This window comes from Amblyomma mixtum, chromosome 7, assembly GCF_055824585.1.
Source record: "Amblyomma mixtum isolate Tamu chromosome 7, ASM5582458v1, whole genome shotgun sequence".
Classification (NCBI taxonomy): Eukaryota; Metazoa; Arthropoda; class Arachnida; order Ixodida; family Ixodidae; genus Amblyomma; species Amblyomma mixtum.
The window spans coordinates 63,748,962-63,772,034 of NC_143018.1; the positions used below are offsets into that span (position 1 = coordinate 63,748,962).

Here is a 23,073-nt window from a genome sequence, read left to right on the forward strand (position 1 = left end):
AGAGAGCCACTAACCCGCACTTTGTTCTCCCCTAAAGGCTTGGCAAGTTCAGCCTGTGCCGGTGCCTTTTGTTATCTAACACATAACCGTCTCCCTACTTTTGAAGGAAAGAGATAACCTTTGCTAGACGTCATTAATTTGGAATCCATGGCGCTTTAAAAGAGTAATTTATACGCGCCAGTAAGTCGGCGCGAGATTCCCCGAAATAAATTTTAGTCATACAAGAAGTGGCACCATCAGGGCCAGGGGCCGTGGCCAGTCCAATCCACCAATCCATTATGTCAAACGTAATCTGAGGCTCTGGCTACTCCTCCAACAAGATGTCGAAATCACAGTGTGGAAGAATTGCTGTTGTCATGCGGCTGACCACTAAGGAAGCCACTCTTACTATTCAGAGCGGGCTGATGAAGTTCTAGTGCTGCACTTAGTTAACAAGTGCAGCTGTTCAAGACGTGAGGAATTTGCAGCTGTAAAGAATAGGGCATCTGGCTATTCAAGTTTGGCAGCGCGGCATACAACTGTTGTGGATTCCACCTTGTCGCAAGCGATAGGTGTGGTGGTGGGAAACAATGGCGAGTCTCATAAAGCGCATAGTACAGAATCTATCTGCGTTCATCTCGGAGAGGATGGCACCTCAGATGGTCCAATTTGTTGCCAGTCTCCATTGCTGCTCTTTGTGACGCAATGACATCAGCTTTCATTGCACCTCCCCATTCCTGTGTGCCCACGGCTACCAATCCATTATGACAAACGTAATCTGAGCCTCTGTCTACTCTTCCAACAAGATGTCGAAATTACAGTGGGGCAGAAGAATAATCCGCAGAGAGCGTAGACATGGATGTTGAGATGCAAACTCGAAAGCGCAGTGGGTACCGATTAGATGTGGCTGGTCTCTTTCTGATGAAGACAAAAAATAATCACTCTAACTATATACCTAAAGGCAATGTTTCGGAAGAGGCGGTTGACACTGCGGTAGTGTCGAAAAATAGGGTCACTGACAGTGTGAGAGTGGAAGTGCCTGTCATGATTTTTCGCTTCAACAGATTTATTTTGTCATGTAGCATAAGCTGAACTATGGAGTGAGGTTCCCTGTAGGTCCAATGTTGTAAGCCCACATGAGCCCCGGCGGGACCAATGTGGGATTTGCAACTCAGGCCGCAGTCGACTTCCAGTCGGTTGCCCACATATGCCACACTAGGTCCCACTCGGGTACAATGTAGGTAGCCCTTGTGCGGTCTCCACATTCGGCCTCCATTCCTTGATGTCAGTGGCCCACCGAGGTCCTGCATCGGTGATATTTTGGTCAGATGTGGGCAGCTCCCGAGAGTGAACGTTACACTTTCTCCTCACTTAGCCGCTCAGTAATTGCTATGGGACCTATTTGGTTTCTAAAGAGGCCAGCCCACATGGTCCCCATGGGGTTCGATGTAGAGTCGTTCATGGAAGACCACCCCAAACGACCCTGTTGTCTTTTAGATGCCAGCCTGACCTACGCAACCAACCAAACTTTTCCAAGTATACCGGGGGAAAAAATTTGCGATGATTACGTTACTTCCTAATGCAAATTTGAGCGTAGCTTATCAGCTGTTTCAGCTTTTCGATAGATTGAGGCAAAGAATCCGAGCAAGACATGTATGTACAACTAGAGACAACTTGTTATTTTTCGCACATATTTCTTCTTCATGAAACATTCCACTAACAGTTCTTGATTGTCATGAAGGAAGCTTTGTGGACGGCAAAATAGATGGATATATGCTCGACTCGCTGCACCAGTGCCTGGTTCTCAAAGACGAGGTCTGCGCAAGTATTTCGCGAGGTTGCCACAGCTGTGGGAGCCGTTACTAACGAGAGGAACGGGATGTTCTCCCGCATAAGCAGAAAAATATTTCCGCCTTCCTGAGCGACAGAACAGCGACCGTGGGACTAGGCGAGCTGAAAAGCGACGTCTTCACCACGCCTTGCAAAGGAACACCCCAAGGCTCCGTGATATCGCCCGTCCTGTTCAATATGGCGATTATCGGGCTAGCAAGACGACTCAAGGAAATCCCGGGCATCCAACACGCGATGTATGCCGACGACATCACGGTGTGGGTGACCCAAGGATCGTTAGGGGAGAAGCAAGACAGACTACAAGAAGCTGCGACCTGCGTAGAGACCTACGTCAGGGAGAGAGGCCTCAGATGTTCGACGGAGAAGTCGGAAATCATCAGGATCGGAAGAAATCCTACCAAAGCCTCGCTGGAAGTAGTTCTAGAGGGGCAACTGATCCAAGAACAGAACATGGTACGAATCCTAGGCATGTGGCTGCAGAGCAGCCGAAAATGCAGCCATACCATCAGCCTGCTGAGAAGAGCCGCGGAGCAGGTTGGCAGAATGATCAGTAGAGTCTCTCAGAGAAGGTACGGGATGAAAGAAGAAGATACCCTCAAACTCGTCAACAGCCTAATCGTTAGCAGAGTTATGTACTCCTTGCCCTACCACGCAACAACAAAGGCGGAGCGAGAGCAAACATAAGTAGAAAAAAATTTCCGCTTGTCTTCATATCTATATTAAAGTCCCCAACCACCCTGCCACCCCGGCAGGTGGCAGCGTTTCTGGCACAACGCTGTCAACGCCAAAGCATGCAGCGCACATCTGTCACTACCGCCACGTAGCTAAAAGCACGATTGAGGTGTCCACTGTTCCAAGAGGGCAGTTATGTGCCTTCCCTCTGGTTCATGTGTCCACTGAGATGTGCGAGACAGATACTTTGCATTTTCTTTCCTCAAAAAGCAATTTACAGATTTTACCCTCTGCTTTCCGAGCCTCCGCTCTATTGGTTTCGCAGCTGTGGGAGACAGATACTGTGCATTTCCTTTTTCTCAAAATTTGTTCACTGAAGCTTTAACGGCGGCTCGGGGGTTCTCGTTGTTGTTGCGACTGAGAGAAGAATCAAAAGAAAACTGCACGGGCCTGGCTACTGGCTCGTGCCGAGCCACCACTGCTGCCACGTGCAGATAGTGGAGAGTTAAAATATCAGAGGAAAGAAAAAGGAAATAAAAGACGCGCGTCGCAGCAACAAGTCGGCTGGCTGAAAAAACAGATAAGCGGATGTAGCTGCGCTTCGTCACCGCCTCCCCCCCCCCGGCTCGTGCGTTCAATGCCCTTCTTGTATAGGCTCGCTCCACTTATGTCTGTTCTTTGCCCTAAAGTAGGCGTGCACATACGCACAGTGTTGGCTGTGCAGCTTCCTCCTCCTCGCGCTGGGCGCGCGTTCTCATTGGTCAAAGGACGGGAGTGGCTTCTAGGAGCATCTGGAAATTTCTGTCGTGCCGCCATCGCCGTCGCGCGAGTGAAGAGGTGGAGGGCATCTCTTAGCGCACGCAAGGCTACGGCCTTTTTGTCAACATCGCGTAGAAACGTCTCGGACAGTCTAGAACAATCGATGGCAATCGCCCCGCGCGGCGCGTCGGCGAGCGGTGGGAGAAGGGGTAGTCACGCCCACAGGGCTAGTTGCTCTCCTGGGATTCCTTCTCCCCTGTTTTACGACGTGCGCCGGCGAAAGCCGTTCGCACGGCACTGTTTTTTTTTTCTGTTTCTTGCTAAGGAGGGGAGGCGCTTGCGCTTTTACCCTCTCCTGGTTACATCGAACAACAGCGACGGCGACGCCGCGAAACGCAGAAACGGGCACCTAAAAGCTGCGCTCTAAAATGGGCCGTGTGAGTTGCCACAATGAGCCTGTGCTGCAGTCTGTGCAGGCGGGACACCTTAGTGTCGGGCATTACGCGAATAACCCTGTTTGTATTCCGACCTATAACGACGCTTGGAGTGTGTCAGGTAGTGCAGTGTATCCTGGTAAGTGGGCACTGTCGTTCCTGTGCATGGTCTGATAACTCTGCACAGTTTAGTTAAGTGCGAAGGCCCAAAGCATGTAATTTCATTTAATCGACTGTAGATGCTGAGAAAAACACTACAAATTATGTATATCAGGATGTTATTAGTGTGCTTAATACAAGTTTGTGAACTGAAAAAAATGGGATGCATAACACGATGGAGCCAACTCGCTGGGTTTAGAGCCGCTATAGCCGATGCAGGATCGCCTGAGGCAATGAATCGGCTGCACAATTTGGGTTTGCGGCTTTTTTCTCGTATAGCGCCCGCATTTGTGTTCAATTTACCAAAAAAACTCAGACAAGAGACGGATGTGGGCAGCTTGTGGGTATGCCCGCCTTCTACCACCGGCACGGCTAATCTGAGATCCTAAGAATTTTCGTGTGCATACCCATTTAGGCCACACGAGGCTTTTCTCGCACAAGGCCTGCATTTATGTAATATCTGCCCTCAAGTGCCATACAAAGGACCGATGTGGGGAGCATGTCAGCGCCTCCTTTTTCGAGCCCCGCCACGGGCGATGTGGTACCTACAGCAATTTCGCGTTGGCAAAGTTCCTTCTGCCCTAAAGTACTCTACACGTGACTGATGTGCGCAGAATTTTGGCGCGCCTGTTTTCCATCTCGCCAGAGCGGATGTGGGACTTTCATCGGGTTCACGTCATCATCATCAGCCTGACTACGCCCACTGCAGGGGAAAGGCCTCTCCCATGTCTCTCCAAGTAACCCTGTCCTTCGCCAGCCGCGGCCACCATATTCCCGCAAATTTCTTAATCTCAACCGCCCACCCAATTTTCTGCCGCCCCCTGCTACGTTTGCCTTCTCTTGGAATCCACTCCGTTACCCTTAAGGACCAGCGGTTATCTTGCCTTCGCATTACATGCCCCGCCTAAGCCCACTTCTTCATCTTGATTTCAACTAGGATATCATTAACGCGTGTTTGTTCTCTCACCCACTCCGCCCGCTTCCGATCTCTTAACGTTACACCTATCAATTTTCTTTCCATAGCTCGCTGCGTTGTCCTTAACTTAAGCGGAACCCTCTTTGTTAGCCTCCACGTTTTCCCCATAGGTGAGTGCCGGCAAGATACACCTGTTGTATACTTTTCTCTTGAGGGATATTGGTAAAATGCCATTCATGATCTGAGATAACCTGCCATATGTGCTCCACCCCATTCTTATTCTTCTAGTTATTTCCCTCTCATGATCTGGATCAGCTGTCACTACCTGCCCTAAATAGACATATTCTCTTACTACTTCCAGCACCTGGCTACCAAATGCGAACTGCTGTTCCCTCGCCACACCGTTGAACATTACTTTGGTTTTCTGCATGTTAATTTTTAGCCCCACCGTTCTGCTCTGCTGTCTAATTCATTGATCATGCGTTGCAGTTCATGTCCTAAGTGACTTAGCAAGGCAATGCCATCAGCGAATCGCAAATTACTTAGGTATTTTCTATTAACTCTTATCCCCTACTGTTCCCATTTCAGGCCCCGGAATACCTCCTGTATACAGGCAGTGAATAGCATAGGAGAGATCGTGTCTCCCTGCCTGACACCTTTCCTCTTTGGAATTTTATTGCTGACTTTATGGAGAACTATGGTAGCTGTGCGATCGTTATAAATATCACAGGCAAACAGCGTACTCAAATTTTTGGTACTACCCCGCCTGTATTCAGTACGGTTGATTTATGCGCCTGGGCACAGAAAAATTCATTTCAATGAGGTTGCTGATACCTTGTCAAAGGCACCTCTATAACGCCTGGTCATGACTACCCTACCGCGTTCGGCATATGTTACAGCGGGCAGGTTCCGCAGCTATCTGTTATTCAAGGAATTTGTAGCCCCAGCACCTACCTCCTGTTCCGACTTCCAGCATCTTGGAAGTCGGGACAGGCGACAGAGCAAACTTGAGGTTTCTTTCACGCGTCTACGTTGTCGAGCTCCTGAGTTAAGCTTCTACCCGCATAGGTCTGGTCTGGTGGTCTCCGCACTGTGCCCTCTCTGCGCTGATCCCGAAACAATAAATCACTTCTTGTTGCCTGCCGCCGCTTCTCCTCTTTACGGAGGCGACAGCTAGACGACCCGTTAGGACAGCTCTTTGTAAGCATGTCCTTTGTTGTTCTGTCTCGTTCTGCTTCTACCTTTGGGACCAGCAACAGGAATGTGCTTTCCGCCATTCATAGTTTTCTTTGAGACAAGTAATGGCTACCCTGCTAAAATCTTTCCGAATTTCATCTTCTGGCTACTCTTCTTCGTAATTTCTCTTTAAACAGAAATTTCTAAACGTTGCTGGTATGGCCACATTGCCAATTCAGTGCGCAGTCATACAGTTTCCGATCTGATCTGTTCTCGATTTATTTCGCCAGACCTGCATGCTTTCTTAATGAAAACAGTTTCTGAGCCTCTTTCAGCCGCCCTTTGTGGCTTCTTGGCCAATCCCCTGCGCTGGGTACGCTCCGTTTTCCTCTTGAGTCAGCAACAACAGAATCCGTGCTTTGGCACTGATTCGAATGTAGTCAGCATTTTCTGTAGTTTTAAAAACAAGTTTATGACTATCCACAAGGCATAATCTGTGAACATATCGTAAAACTGCAATCTGCAACTTAGGTTCCAGACATGCCTTTTAGGATACATTCATTTAATCGTCAGCAGAAAGAACTGACAAGCGTGGGACATGGCCATGTGCCTGGTGCTATCTCAATTTCAAGCAGTTCTTTTGTTCGGAGACCAGCGGGGTGTCGGGTTTAGTAGCGTACGAAAATGGGCATTTGCGTTGCTTTTTGAAACCCTTCTTCGATTTCTTAGAGGCCACAGCAGAAGTTTAGCGGCGGTAAAACGCACCCCGTATCCGGATTTCAAATGGAAGTCAGGTGGACGCAATGGCTGCAGCGTTGATTCTTACACGCATTGTACAGTGCACATAACCCGCGAAACCCTAGAGCCCATGAGCAGGAGCTCTTTTACCATACTACTTAAGAACCTCGCCTTGAAAAACCTCCTTATTTCTTGTGGTCACTTTTTTTTTTCATTTACATAATACTGCAGACCTCATGTGGTCCAAGCAGGAAGGGCGGATAACGAGGCATATTTACAAACGCCATAAAGTTAGTACATAGACAAAATGTTTGACAAATGACACAAATGATCCAATCAAGTCAAAGGAAATCCATTGCACAATAATTTGCACATCAAAATTCGTAGCTACGAGTCCTTTCAAAACTCTCACTTGAGACAACCTGTTCACGCAGTGCATCATCCCCCTCCCTCATTGTATCAGTGTTTAAAGTATCATTGTGTAAAAGAGTTTGTTGTCGTGAAATATGATGTTAGGGCATGGGTATGTTGGTGACGAGTTTTTCGTGCGGTTGAATGTGTAACATAAGGCGAAGAAGAAATTCCAATCTTTCCATGGATGAGTGAATGAAGAAATATTAGTCGAGCAATTTTGCGTTTTATATGAAGGGGTTTAATTTCGTTGGCGGCCGTTAAAGTAGATGGAGAATCAGTTCTCTTGAATTTATTGCAAATGAATCGCAGAGCCCGTCTTTGTACGTTTTCTAACTTTGCTATATTGCCTTCGGTGCACGGGTTCCAGACAATAGCCACATACTCAAGTTTGGGCCGAGTAAGAAAGTTATAGGCTAATAGGTTAACGTGACTGGGTGCTCCTTTGAGCTTGCGTTTCAAAGGACAAAGTTTTTTTAATGCAGATGAAGAGATGTAATTAACATGGTCGCTCGAAATAAATTGTGAATTTACGGGTCCCAGACAATAGCCACATACTCAAGTTTGGGCCGAATAAGAAAGTTATAGGCTAATAGGTTAACGTGACTGGGTGCTCCTTTGAGCTTGCGTTTCAAAAGACCGAGTTTTTTAATGCAGATGAACAGATGTAATCAACATGGTCGCTCCAGTTAAGTTGTGAATTTATTAAAACACATAAGTATTTGTATTTTTCAACTTCCGAAATAGTAGTGCCGCAAGCAGAGTAATTGAAGTGGATAGGATGTTTCTGTCTTGTCATGCGCAAAAGCACTGTGTTATCTGAATTGAAGACCATTCCTGATCTGTCACACCAGGCCACAATTTCGTGGAAAACATCATTCAGTGTCACTTATTCAGCTACACGCGCTGCATCGGGTGGGATGGAAGTAAGCAGCGTCCCCTTTGAAAGACGGTAGTGGCAGGTACTAGCGTGTATGGTATTGTTTTATATATGCTCTCGGCAACCGACAACAAAGACATCTTACGCCAGGAGATTATACACTGGATTACTTTCTTCAGCCTAGTTTCTTTACTTAGATATCGTGTGTCATCTGGCGGACTGAGATCGAAGTTGAGATTTATTTTTAATCGATTAAGCAGAAGTTAAAAGAACGTCTTTCTGGGCAAGTTGGTAACTGTTCATCTTCGGTTACAGGAGCGAAAAAAGACAGAACAGAAGACAGAAAGACGGGACGAAGCGCCACTCACAACTGATTTATTCGAAAAAAACATGCACAAATATATGCCGTCTTACATGCAAGGAATACTGCCATCTTCAACGTTCATATGATAGCGAACGGGTGAAAAAATTGCTCTCAGCCTTGTACAAAGATATGAATATGTCGCTGACGCGCATGCTTGCTTTTTTTGCAACAAAAAAAAAACTTCGATTAGTTCCCTAGCTTTTTTGTCTTTGCTTTTTGACAGAATTCGTACACCAGAAAACATGGCCTTATGCCTAATCATATATAAACATATGCCTAAGCATATAAGGTCCTGCCCATCACGCTCTTCTGAGCCATGTTTTTCTGGTGTACGAATTTTGTCAAAAAGCAAAGACACAAAAGCTAGGGAACTGATCGAAGCTTTTTTTATTGCAAAAAAAGGAACCATGTGTAGTGGCTGCGCGCCTACTGATAACAACGCGCCCTACTGGAACACGCCCCTTTGATAAGGGCTTATATACCGCGGCACCGAGCGCTGTCGCGGGCACTTCTTCCTAGCTTGTCATTGACGTCGGCCCATCTCTACTGGCGCTCGCCAGTAACTTTGTTAGATGGAATAAAGAAATTCCGTCGACGCACTTTGCTGCAACTTTGTGGTTCTTGCTCGCACGGAAGAGCACCACAGCATGTGCGTCAGCGACACATCCATATCTTTGTACAAGGCTGAGAGCAATTTTTTCACCCGTTCGCTATCATATCAACTTTGAAGATGACAGTATTCCTTGCATGTAAGACGGCATACATTTGTGCATGTTTTCTTCGAATAAATAAGTTGCGAGTACCGCTTCTTCCCGTCTTTTTGTCTTGTGTTCTGTCTTTTTTCGCGCCTGCAACCAAAGATGAAGCAGAAGTTAGGTGGCTGATGAGCCAGCTATAGAAGTGGCAAATAAAAACTATTGCAGTTCGTCGTCAGTTCGTTCAAACTGCTATGTATTTCTTCCTTAAGCTTTTATTTTAATTGTGGAACTAGCATGCTTATGAATATTTGCGGCCGCATCTGTTTCACTGGTTTTGTTTGCACGTGCCTCCACAGTTATCAACCATTTCGGTTTGTAACGGTAGGAAGTTCGTTACACTGCCCATGGAAGTCGCAACACCCAACTTCTATGTTTCGGGACAACCTGACCGGCGGGTATAAATTCATGGGCTCTATGGTGACTTAAAACCACGCCCAAGAGGGCCGGTCCCACAATCAGCCTCCCTAAAATTAAGTTTTTCACAACCTCCGTCAGTCTTTGTCAAAAGTAACCAGGCTTCATGGTTTGCTTCTAGCTCGTACAGCGGAACCCGTACAGCTTTCCTGAAGCTGAAATGGTTGTTAAAGGTAAGGACTGGGGGACTTCTTACCTTCCAATAACTTTTAATCTCTAGGAAAGTCACAAGGGCTCCACTATACAAGCTAGAAGCCAACCATGCAGCCTGGCTACTTTTGACAAAGGCTGTACAGAGACTTAGAATTGGAGGGAGAAAAAAATTTCTTTGATGACCTTCGTTTTGGTGCTTTCAGAAAAACTTGGAAGTTTTTCTTGGAAGTTTAAGTTCACTCTACGAAAAACAAGTTATAAAGAAGGGCAAAAGAATGTTAGATTCTTTCGCATTTGTTTGTTATTAATTGTTTAATCTGCTTCCCATACCCTGCACTTACAAGCACAACCACGTTTAACTGTGCAGTTTCTGGTTGTAACAAAAAGTAGCCTCATTAAAGGTCGTGTATGATTTTGTTTTGTACAGTACACATTGATTTACAACGCAACTCACCGTTGGAAATCAACAGCCATGAAATGATGCAATAGAAATCCTTGATCCACAATTTGAATATTCAGACGACAGCAAGCACCCAGCCATTGATAACAGTGCCTACAGGCGATTATTAAACAAAGTTCGCGTTATCTTGTCAAACCTGTTCATTTAGCTGCGAAATGCGTAGTGGCTGAAATTAAGGAAAAAAAACTTTTCCGAAGCTCTTCGATAATTTGATAAAGCGCATGGTAGCATCAGGCAGCCTTTAATATAGATGGCGGGAGCCGGTATTTTAAAATATAACTATTTGACGGCTTCTGTTCAAAAAGGTACCTGCCTTAAATCCTATCTGAAAGGTACGTAAATCCCTGGTAAAAAAAAATGCAACACAATCACTTACGCTTATTTGATGCAGAGAGAGAGCAACGATAAGGAAAAACGATAGATAAATCCGGGAATTCTGAGTGGCAAGAGTATACATCGCTCGGGCCTTCACACTTACGTCAGTAAAGTGTCTTATGCACAGCTTTGTAACAAGTGGCACATGGGAAGCGATGAGCACAAATTCAGGAAAGTAAACTTCGATTCTCATGCAAGAGGAATACATTGAGGCAAAAGATTATTCAGCTTTTTTTTGGCATTGCGTTTTTTTAATCATGCCTGGTACGGAGCGCAAAAGAACGTCGTTTGACACACCTGTCTAGAACAAAACCAAAATTCAGGACTCTCTTTCCCTGTTTCTACAACACTGCTACACAGTTCCAACAGGACCACTGTGGTTATGGTTAAAGAATGCCGCGCGAAAAGACAAGGACAAAAGAAGAAGTGGACAGGACCGGCGCCAGTCCTATCCACTTCTTTGTTAACAGCGCCAGTCCTGTCCACTTCTTCGTGAACAGCGCCAGTCCTGTCCACTTCTTCATTTGTCCTTGTCTTTCCGCTCTGCATTCTTTAACCATGATCACTGACCAACAAGCCCAAACCGCCACTTTAGTCCACTGTGGTTGTTCCGCATTTAATAATTTCTTTTTTCTGCCTCCCAGGCCTACTGAGAGCGACGTCGAAATGGACGGGATGATCTCTTTTACGGCCGTTCTGCTGCTTTTGCTAAGACCTGCGGCATCGGTCGACATCGACACCTCGGATGGAGGCTATAAGGAACTGTTGGTATCCATCAGCGAAAGAGTTACTCAGGACGAGACTATCATTGACAACATCAAGGTAAGCAGGGTCCCCCCCCCCCTCCCGTCCTTTGTCATATTGGAGCGTTTCTTCACGGCGCATTGTTCTTGGCATAGGGCTAAAGAGCGATCAGAATAAGTGTAAAGGGAAACTAAAAGGCAGAACAAAAGGCAGAATGCACTCTCGTAGCGGCGTCGTGTGAAGGCAATGAAATGCACACCTCCTATTGCCTTCTATGTGTAATCACAAGGGCAATCTGCTGTGCCGTTTCCTAGAAGTGAGTGGGTGAAACGCGTTTAAATTTCCAATGGACGAATACAGCGTGATGATATCAACTGAAAGGAATCCCACGCAGTGTTTCTCAATTTCGGTATTTGAAGTTCGAGCTGTCCGGACTACGAACTTCAGACCATCGTGAGTCGAAACAAGTGCTATGTCATCTGAAGTTACTGAGGATGCTGGCAGATAGTAGGGGCATGTTCCAGTCAATGCACATAGTTAGTATCACGTGCTGACTTGTGGACAGAAATCCACCGTATTTGACAGGATTCAAGAGAGATGTGTAAATGCAGATAGCTTGCATGAAGTGTAGTACCGCGTCGGCGACGCTGCGCTTGTTAGTCGAACCTTGCTTTTGAAAATTTTGCAGTTGACGATGAAGACGCGCTTGTCCGTCCCTTTAGTTCATGTTGCCAGCAATGCATTTCAACGCATAGCAATGCACGCCTTCTAACGTCTTCATACAGTGTTGACATTTTTCGCCCCCTCATTTTGCTTTAAGTATTCGCAGTATTCATCTAGGCATCAGCTATACACGTGTCACGCTGCGTTTGTTGTCTTTATTTTTCGTCATTATCCTTGTTTCAAAACTGGCCATGCGGTAGTTGTTTTATATTCACGTAGAAACATAAATGTATTCACGACGTGCTCGGTGGGCCACCAACAGGAAAGCTGAGCAGTAAGAGCGAGCTATGTCATTTTTCTAAATGGAGTTGTGAGAAATGCTTGTGCTCAGTCCGAAGTAAAAAAAAAAGGAGAAGCCAGTCGGAGGGGCTTCGATTTGCTAAATCAGGGTGGAATAGCTTTCAATTTCGTAATCTATAGTCGTATTCTGATTCTTGCGACACTAATTACTCTTTGAATTAGGATAATGTAACTTTTGCTGCTCTGGCACCTGTTGTGCGACTCACTCGGTATTTTCATAGTACGAGTCTGGGCACGTTTACTGATGCGTAAACACCAGATGGGTTTTTTTCTCGAAAATACTGAGCAAAATGTGGGTGATATCCCGGCATCAATGACACGTTGCTGAAATCGCGATATCGCGCATGCCCAACGATCAATGTGCAACGAAAATTCAGGAATTATTCCACACTTCTGTGGTTCTAAAGCCTCGCATTGTCATTCCATTAAATAGAGAACGCACTATCGCTAGCATGGCATCTTAAGGTATCAGGAGACCCCCTTCTTCGCGCAGTTTTCGGAGCTCGTGACACCCCCCAGTTGAGACCACTTCTCCCACAAACCCAGCATTCATGAACAGAAACATTGCGGGACGACGCAAACAGGAATGCTTCTCGCGCGTGCGCCACGCACCCCGGCGACGCGGCCGTCGGCCGGAGTACCACAACTCCCAGAGTGCATCGCGGCGGCGGTGGCGTAGCGCAATTGCTGCTGAAATCGCTCTTTTATAAATGGAGCTAATTTAGCTTTTCTGGCGTATATATTATTTAAGGCAGACAGCTGGGCTAGTTGGTGTTTAGATTGAGAGGACATAGTAGTAGCGCTTAAAAACAAGGACCAGAGGGTAGAGAAGGACAGCACAGGCGCTAGACATCAACTGACTTTATTCTCGAGAACAACAACGAGTTTATAGGCGACAATCAGAAGCATAAAAAAATCAACTTTAGAATCGCATGCGTGATGTCACTTCCCGATACAAGAACCTCAAATCTTTAGTGCACAGATAAACATTCGGTTTGCTCACGCAGGTTTGCCGTTCCGAGTGAATGAGAAAGGCTTCTCATTCACTCGGAACGGCAAACCTGCGTGAGCAAACCGAATGTTTATCTGTGCACTAAAGATTTGAGGTTCTTGTATCGGGAAGTGACATCACGCATGCGATTCTAAAGTTGATTTTTTTATGCTTCTGATTGTCGCCTATAAATTCGTTGTTGTTCTCGAGAATAAAGTCAGTTGATGTCTAGCGCCTGTGCTGTCCTTCTCTACCCTCTGGTCCTTGTTTTTAAGCGCTACTACTATGTCCTCTCAAGTATATATTATTATATTTATACAAGAAAAAATTAATTCTAGCGTGGGATTATTCACCGATGATTATTTCGTGCATAGAAAAGTGAAAAATAGCCAATTTTCAGTTCCTTTACAGCAAGACCTAGATACACTGAACCTGCGGCGTAAACAGTGGATTACGAAAGTAAACTTGCCGAAAACAGTGCTCATGTGTTATTGTGAGAGAAGCACGTACCTGATTCACTCTGCCTGCAATAAAAACTGGCGCTGATTGCAAACTGTTGCTTAGTGTAATGATTTTGACGTGCTTTTCAAAACTTTATTGGCATCGGGGGTTGATAATGTTTCTGGCGAAGATGGAAAATTTTTAGTTTTCTTCTTCGTAATACTGGTGTCCTTCCATATGATTCCAAGTATTTACTGCAGCAAAACTTTTTCTCCACTGGGAATTTCCTTGCACAGCACGTTATGCTCCTACAAGTGTTGAAAACTAAACTATAAACGATTAGGCGCGGCCGCCCCCTACGTTCCTGAAAATTAATGCAAGCGAACGCATGCTAGATAAAAAGAGGTATTTGAATGGCAGCCTCTTAGTGAGGACAAGGTCAATGTTCATAAATTTTTATGATATTTGTCTAATAGAATTCCTGTTCTAAACAGAAATAGTTTTTTCAGCCCCCCTTGATCATGGTTTGGTTTATAAACGTTTCAGGTCCCGAAATGACTCAGGCTATCAGGGACGCCGCAGTGAAAGAACCGTAATAATTTTCACTACGTGGGGTTCTTTATCGTGCACTAACAGCGCACAGTACACGGGTCTCTAGAATTTCGCCTGCATCGAAATTCGGCAGCGGTCGGGATAGAACCCCCGTCTTTCGGGCCAGCAACCGAGCGCCGTAATCACTGAGCCACCGACCATAATGTACGCGAGTGGAGCTAGAAATTAGAACGGATTTGTTGAACTTCTCTTTTTTTCGGATGCTGTTCAAGAATAGGATACTCTTTTTTTTTCATATTGCGTTAATGTTAATTAAAAGGTGGAGCTTACGTCGTCATTGGAATTGCTTTATTTCTTGCATCTTGTATGACCTCCCCCACTTTTTTGTAATCGTGCGTATGGCGCAAATAAATGAGTCATAAGCATACATAAGTTAGTCATATGTACGTGTATTATGACTAAATAAGTAAATTGTACTAAATAAGCCACGATTAGGAGTAAATAAGTCATAAATAAGTATTTTTATAACTGTACGAGTGTAATCAGAGCAATAAGGCTAATGTCTAACGGCTGCTCACCAGTGTTTAATAATAGTTATTACGCCCTTGTTCGACAACTGCGTTACTTACCTCGGGCCCTTCACTCAGTAATACTGGTCAAGGTAACAGGCGTTTCAGGCCAGGCAACTGATGTACAAATGAGGTAGATAGAAAAAATAGCAACAAAGGAAAGATAAGGAATATGTAGAAGTATGGCGCGTGCCACGCCCCTAGAAAGCGAAAGGCACTAGGAGCCTATCTGCTTAGCAACCACGGACAGTTTCACGTTTAATTTCTTCAGACGAGATGAGCGCAGATTGTGCAAACGGTGATGAAAATGCGCAGGTACTACTCCAATCCTCCTCCGAGTTCCTTCACAATGCAACGAATGGACGCATGTACTTCAAACATGTCACCATCGAGGTTCCGAAGACGTGGCCAAAAAGAAAGAGTGCCCGGACACTTTCGTCCAGCGCCTTCTACAGGAGCGACGTCCGTGTTGACATGCCCACGGAGCAGAACAGCGACGGGCCGTTCACAAAACAGTCGATGCAGTGCGGCCAGCCAGGAGAATTCATCCAGCTTACTCCAGGATTCCTGTCTTTACTTAACAACTCTACGGCCAGGAGCTCGCTTAATCCAGGTATATCAAGTAATTTCCTGCTCAATATTTTCGCTTTTAATTCCTTTACGACAACAGTCATTACTGGCAAGAAAGCCGAGTGGGAGCCTGTCTTTTCGCGCAGCAAGGAGAATTCGGGACTTGGGCCAGGGAGAAGGACGAGAAGCAACAAACTTTTGTCATATGACAAAGGGGTTAGGGGTAGAGGTTAGGGTTGATGTTTAGACAAGCGCGTGGGTTCTCTCGACTGCGCTGGGTGGCTTGAATTCATGCTTTTCGCGACCTCCAGAGCCCAACACACAATCCGGAGTTGTACCTCCGGCTGAGAGTTGAGCAGCGCAGTCTCCTGCTGACTTTGGTTTGGGAAATGGAGGCGATGAGGGGGTTGGCCCTCTGGGCACTCGAATAGGATGTGATGATGGTTTCCTTTAATGCGATGGCAGACAGGGAGAGGGGTGAAGAATAAAGGGTGAAAACGTCGCTGTTACGGTAGTAGAGAGAATCTGGAGAGAGTCTGAACGGGAAAAAGAAGGTAAGCGCACCGTGAGCGCTCAGGAGGCAACCCTTGAGCGCGACCACCCCTGAAGATCATTGTTACCTGCGCAGCATAGTCGCTGAGCTTCTTGATAGTTCCTTCGTTATGTTCGTCCCTTTGGAAAAGAGACCTAGGATCCTGATCTGATCAGCTTTGGGCATGGTTTTGCCCTCAACCTTAATTTCGAAATTTCAGTCGCGCTTGCAAAGCAGCGGTTTCGGATTTCATCTGAAGAGTTCAGATTTTTTGCGGGGAACACGCAAGGCCCCTTTCGACCGCGTAGGACACTAGTGTCCGCCGCCACCTGAAATCGTTGTTCTATGCAACCGTAACTGCCACTGTTCATCCATGTGCAAATGCCATCCGCGTATATGCTAAAATTTAGGCCTTTTATGTCCCTGAGGTAGGCGCGCAGGCCCGTGATCGCCACGCTAAAAAGAAAGGGGGAGAGCACCGAGCCCTGCGGCGTATACCTTACTTCCCAGGTGAACCGGGGGGATTACTAGGTCCTGAAAATTTAGTTTCAGCGTCGTCCTGTTTGAAAAGCAATCCTGGATGTGATTATACGCCCTCCCGCCGACTCCTATCTCTTGAAGCCTTGCAAGGATCACAGCATGCTTAACATTGTCAAAGGCTTTTGTTACATCTAAACCTAGAACTACCTTCGCAACTTTAGATCTGGAATTTATAATGACGTGTTGTAAAGGAAGCATCACGTCCTGCGTGCGCAAGCCCGGCCGGAACCCGACCATCTCGTGCGGCCATAGGTCGTTCTGTTGCATGAAGTGCGTCAGTCTGGCCGGAATCACGCGTTGCATGAGCTTTCCTGTGCACGAAGTTAGGGAAATCGGTCTGAGATTTTCCAGTTTGTGCGGGTTGGCTGGTTTAGGGACTAGCACCACGTTTGCAGTTTTTCATTGTGGAGGGATACTGCCGCTACTCCAGCCCTTCTGCATGCATTCGGCGAGCGCCGTTATAGACACATAGTCCAGATTATTAAATATTTTGCTTGTAGCCCCGTTAGGACCAGGGGCCGATGACGTCTTTAAACCAAAATTCCGTCCTTGGCCTCCGTCTCCTTGATGGGCGCATCGTGAGTCTCGATCAGGGCCCTCGTATCGCGGGAGGAGGAGGGCTGTGTCGCCGACGTAGGTGTCCACTAATTTTGCCACGAGCTCCGCGTCTACCCCTCGAACGCGATCTGGCCTTTGCCTAGACTAGTTCCCGATTGCGCTTTTGAACTATCGTGGCCCAGCTAGATGGCGCAGCTGGCTTCGAGTCTTTGAAAGTCTCGTGTTGCCTTCCAATTAATCACACCTACAGCATCAGTTTTGCTCGGAAAGCTTAATTGCGTAATTCTCAATTTGCTTATCATGCCTGGCTATTCTTGGCCTCCAATTTCAGTTCCATCTTTGTGTGCGGAGACGCTTTTTCATACTCCGTTAAGGTTTCTGCATGTGCAGGAGTTTGCTGTTGGCGGTCGCCGGGGCGTCATCCTCCTGTAGGGTCGTGGTTGCGGTTCTAACGTGGCGCATAAGGGCCTCCACCCATTCATCAATATTCTCAATCTCCCCCTCTACATCGAAAGTTTCCTTGATTTGCCTCAATATATCCCGTTCAGTTACGCTTGTTTCTCTCCGCGTCTTTGTACGCAGCGATCGCTCCCAAAGTTGAGCTCCGTGTTTCTCCAGCTGATCTCTTCCACGTTTTAAGTGCTCATTAGATCCAGTGTATTGTCAACGCTAACGCTGTTGCCCATTCTGGTTGGACAGCCCGGGTCTATTTGCCGGTTGAGGCTCAGTTCGTGAAAGACTTCCCGCAGGTGCCTTCCTTTCGGGTCATGCCTGTATTATCCCCACTCTTGGTGGGCTTCATTAAAACCTGATAGAATTAACAATGGATTGGTTCCTGCCGCCTTGATCGCTTTGGGAAAGAGGGCCCTAGCTAACCTTTGGCTGCTTAGGGCTACTGCAAATTGTTAAGGAGGAAAATAATGGGCTCCTCCTTCCTACCCGTGAAAATTTCGACGAGAACCGCCTGAACGTTACGAGAATTGATTTCGTGCGCGATCGCCGCCATTCCTTTTGACAAATGTAGTAACCCGGGATTCTTCCCCGCGGTCGCTAGCAAACGCTTCATACCCCGAAAATAACAACTACCTTGCCCGTTTCCTGCAGGGCTATGGAGAAAGGTTTCTGAATTTTCTGTTCGACGTACTGTTGGACGAGCGCTCGAATGTTTCCGCTCCCAGCTCGGGAATCCCCGCCCCGACCTCGGGTGTCCCGCCCTCTGACCATTGAGCGTCCTCTGCCAGCGCCTGCGGCTATTGCATCAGATTTTTGCTGCCGCTCGCCTTGCTGTTTCTGTTGATAGGCCATTTTCCGCTCCCACTGCCGTTTTTTGGTCAGATAGGTAGCCCTGTAGATTTCCCTGCATTCCTAGTCTCCGAGCGGGTGATTTTTGCCGCGCAGTTTACGCTTCGCTGCCCAAGTATGGCCCCACTCCGGGAGCTCCACTCCGCATCTTCGACACTTGACGTTGTCAGTGTAAGGGATCGTTAGTATACGTCACGACCGGCTTAGTGTACGCGGGGTCATCGGAACGCGGCTGGGGGCGCTCAAAGCGAAGCGTCTCCTATTTGGAACGCGGCGGCTCGCGAACGCGCCAAGAAGTACGGGTGTCCACCCCGCCCCGCGGTACCGATTCGCGCACGTGCTGGCACGAATGTCTATTTGTGTTTATTTTTATTTTGTGGTGGAGACAGTGCTCTACCTTACGGAAGCTGGAGGGCTGGCTATGCCCTGGATGAACCAATGATGTTAAGACCGCAACATGATTGGAAGCTACGGAATGTGGGCCGGGCCTTTAGGGCTTTAAAACCGGGTCCCGGAGCCGGAAGCAGGGTTCTGCGCTAAGGTGAGATGCTACGCATCTTCGGCTACGCCGAGTAGGGGCCTCCCCTAGTATTAGCCAGTTCCACCTTTTTTGTTGTTTGTTCTGCGCTAAGGTGAGATGATATGCATCTTCAGCCATGCCGTGTAGGGGCCTCCCCTAGTGTTAGCCAGTTCCAACTTGTTGCAGTTTTGTATCTTTGTGCCGTTTAATTTGTCTCGAGTGCCTTTAACTTGTGTATGCATTGTAAATATATGTATATAAACCTTTAAGTTTCCCTTGATCCCTGCATCTCTACTCATCGAGAGACCGTCACTGACGGGGCACCCCTGGTGCGAAGAGCTTCAGTCATCAAGTTGAAACCAACCGTCTCTCGCGGGGCACCCCTGGTGCAAAGAGGAAGATAAAGAACCTGTGAAACTTTGCTGTCAGCATCCGGGCAGACATCATCGCGGCGGCCCAAGCGTACGCATGCGTTGCATACCTCGTATGCACCTTTCCCATGTAAGCGAGAGTTTAACACACTTTGGAACCTCCGAATTTTTGAACAGTATTAAGACCATGGTTGAATTCTCGCCAAGATGCCTGACTGCAAGCACGGGGTTGTTACCCTTGAGGGTGCGGAGTCGGTGCGGGTGTTCTTCCTTGGTGAAGCTAGGGGTATGTCGTGTAGCGCCCCCTTTCCGCAGACTAGCCACACTACCTCCGCTTAAGCGGTGTTGATGGACGGAGAGAGGCGGTACTGTCGTTCCACCCCTCCCCTCCGTTCTCTAGCGATCAGTTTCATCTTCGACGGCGACGTGGGCTGATCCCACAAATGGGCGCTCAAGGGGCTGCGCTCTAAGAAAAAAAATTGTACTGCACGGCAGGCGTAGCGTATAATATGAGGGTTCATAGGTGCTGATAGCCGCGTTTGTGTCTTGGGGAGCGTCAAACATCAGTCGCTGCTCTTTCCTAATCGTTCTTTCGCGCGCGACAACGCGTTGCGCTTTTTTGTGTGTGTGGATTCTTATGTATAACGACCCGCGTAACCAGAGCTGATCACTGAGCGTTCTAATCGCTAGCGCCCCGGGTACCCGTGCCGCTGGCGCGTGCTTATTTAGGTAATTACTGCCACTAGCCCTTCGTTCAAGGCCGCTTGCCTAGCTCATCAAGTGCCACCAGGACTGCGCGAGCGCCTCTGGGGCTGCAGGGCAGACTTTCCTTCACGCCGGGCGCTTACTTTTACAACCGAGAGATAATTACTACACTGCTGTCAAGCACCAGGGTTGGGTGCACTGAAAGTTTCACCAGTGCTCGTTTAGGTTGGGCTCCGCGTGCTCCTCTGTCCTGGCGCCAAGGTACGCCGGGGCGCCGACAACGGGAGCTAGCAGCATTTTATTCTTACAAGTGCGGTTAAGAAAGACACTCACACATTCGCAGCGTACTTGTTCGTGCACGAGTGGGCCCACTACAGGTACGGCGTGTTCGACGAGTACGGCAGACGCAACGACAGCAGGCACCCCCTCACTTATTGCCACGATGGAAAGGTGAGACATGGTGAATACTGAATGGGGCAAACGAAGATGGGAGGGATTCACGGTTACAGACAGAAAGTTGTAATAAAACTGATTACAAGTAGATATTGAGAGCAGCTAGAAGAACAACTATACATAGAAGGAGACTCTCTCCTCAAGCAACGTTTGACATTGAAAGACAAATGTTCCGTGACCAACTCGGTAATTTAATTCTTGAAAGGGGGCTAAAATTGCGAGCACCTAACAGGCAGTAGATCTTGATTTTCCTCTGTCGCGTGAAGTAGGATATTTACAGAGGGCCGAGATCCCGAGCATATGGTCACGTTCTCTTTTGTGGAGGACCGAGCTAGTCTCTAAAGATTGGATATAGTTTTCCGCTGCTTGAGTAGCGCCGGAGACTCCGGCATTGTCACAAATCCGACCAGACATACTTGCTTTAAAGATGTTCGTGTTGAAAACGAACATAGAGAACTTGAGACTGTAAACCCTAAAGTTTTTGTGGCGAAGTCTTAGACCTTGTTTAATAAAGCTTCATGTAATACGGATTGATCTAGCTGACTTTATACGGTAGTTTTTGATGTGGGCGTGCCGTTCTGCTCGACAGTCACAATCGTCGCTCGATGCTTTGGACCGCGAGCCAGGGATAAATTTAAACGCCCTTAATAAAACGCAAAAACGGACAGAGTCTAGCGAGGTGTTTAGAGCTCCGCAGTGTTTACCCAGAAAATACAGGAACACTAGTTCTCCGCTTGAAGCACCGCCATCTAGCAGGGAATGAAGAGACATGGCGAGAGTTCCAAGAGCTTCAGTATGTCAGAGCTCGAGGCCGCCACGTATGTAGCGAGAATTTGTGCGCCGATAGCTCCCTAGAATGACATAGTTTGAGTGCTTATAGTTTCTTTTAGCAGCGGCGATGAAAGATAAGTTCATTTAGACAGTTTCCTTGCTTATTTCAATGAAGACGCGAGCCCTGGGGAAAAACCTTCTGACATGAAGCAGAGCATCGTCCTTTGAGAAAGGACGTCCCAATCTGCTCTCTGGATACAGCTATATTCTGTAGATGTGAAAAATAACATTTCTCATCCCTTCTAGCACCAGCAGCAGTATTGGTGGTGTGCAGGCTACTGCTGATGATAATGATGATGGTAGTGCAGCTGCCAAGCCCCTAGTGTGGTCGCTGAGAACGAGAACAGCCAGAAAAAACAGTCCACGGATGTTTTCTCTTTGTAAAGAACGAGTTCAGTCGTTTCAGGAAGCAAAATAGCTAAGTAAAGGTTATTATACGGCTTAGCCAGTGTACACGACCTGTCAGCTGTAACGGATGAATAGAAGAGAGATAAACACACCAAACAATCAAATCGGTTTACCTATTTCCCTGGCCAGGGATCCCTTCCAACCAAACCAGTAACTGCTGAGCTTTGCAAGAGTGATTGAGAGCTAATAATGAGAAGAAGAAAAAGAAATCAGAACGCAAGTGTTTTTATTTGCATTGCACTGTTGACGTATCAGATGCGCTCATCACTTGGTGAATGTGCGCGCGAATTCTTTTGTCAGGTACAGCTGAATGCTTGCTCAGCCCCTATCGTCTTCATTCCGAGAACGTCGGATGGAGACTTGTGCCCGATAGACAAGAAATGCAGCGTTCAGGGCAACTGCGAGGTCATCTTTCAGCAGGACATACATGACCCTGTCCAGTCGTCCATCATGTCCATGCCCTATGTCACCAATGTAAGAATTTTTCACTGACCCTGGTAGTGAAGTGTGGCATCACCCGCTCGCTTTGAAAGAGCTTATTTTACAAACCCTGGTTTAGTGTCTGAAGCAAATCAAGGAAGTTAGCGGTGGCTAAGAGGCCTGCACAGTGATCATGATGTCAAGATATTAAGATAGCACCAGGGTATAGGTGTGCCCTCTTGAATTCTGTCTTGCTAGAAAAGCAGTTTGCGCCACAAAAGCTGTATTTTAGGGAGTGCACCGAAATCTCGCCCGAATTCTTGTATTAGTGACTAAGCCGTTGGAATAAATATGCGTCATCGGTTATAAAATTTCCCTGCTTGCTAGAGGGAAGAGATATCACCAGAGGGAAGAATTCCCATTGGTTGTAAAGAAGAGATATCATAAATAGAAAAACGCTGCAGATGGGAAAAATAAAAGGATGCCCATGAAGTGACGTCACGAAAATGACGGCACTTCCGGCAAATGCACTAAAGCTATCGAGGCTAAACCTATCGGATTGCCAGCAAATAATGAAATAAGGCGTCCCTGTGAATTTTTTATTCTCTCTGTATCCCTCGGCGCAAGTTAGCAACAGGAGCACTCTCCTTCATAACCTGCCTGCTTTCCTGTGCCCCTTCCACTCTGCTTCAGAGATTATCACTTTCCGCTGAGATTCATATGCTGCGCTTCTGCTGCGTAAGATCTCGGAGACATAAAGTTTTTACCTCCTCCTCTTCTTCTTCTTTGAGACATTGTAACCCACGCTGCCGTGCATCAACGGACTCTTCCCCCGTTACAGATCAGCCAGTTCTGCGACAGCATGGACGGGCCCCGCCGCCACAACCCGTTCGCACCGAACAAGCAGAACTACCTCTGCAATCAGCGGTCCACTTGGGATGTAATCAGCAAACACGAGGATTTCAAGAAGTGAGTAGGGTGGTCCTAGCAGCTGCCGGTCACAAGTAATATCATTGGAGCTTGTCGAAGTACTTAACCGTATAA

At 47.1% G+C, this 23,073-nt stretch overlaps 1 protein-coding gene across 1 annotated transcript in view; it reads left to right on the forward strand.

The window, feature by feature from the left end:
- LOC149336297 (calcium-activated chloride channel regulator 1-like) overlaps positions 1 to 23,073 on the forward strand; it is a 147,228-nt gene that overhangs the window by 47,459 nt on the left and 76,696 nt on the right. The window contains exons 2-6 of the mRNA XM_089552808.1: positions 11,144 to 11,321; positions 15,135 to 15,432; positions 20,261 to 20,367; positions 21,910 to 22,083; positions 22,871 to 22,998. Of these exons, the coding sequence (XP_089408934.1) occupies positions 11,144 to 11,321; positions 15,135 to 15,432; positions 20,261 to 20,367; positions 21,910 to 22,083; positions 22,871 to 22,998 (885 nt within the window). The remainder of the gene's footprint in view (positions 1 to 11,143; positions 11,322 to 15,134; positions 15,433 to 20,260; positions 20,368 to 21,909; positions 22,084 to 22,870; positions 22,999 to 23,073) is intronic.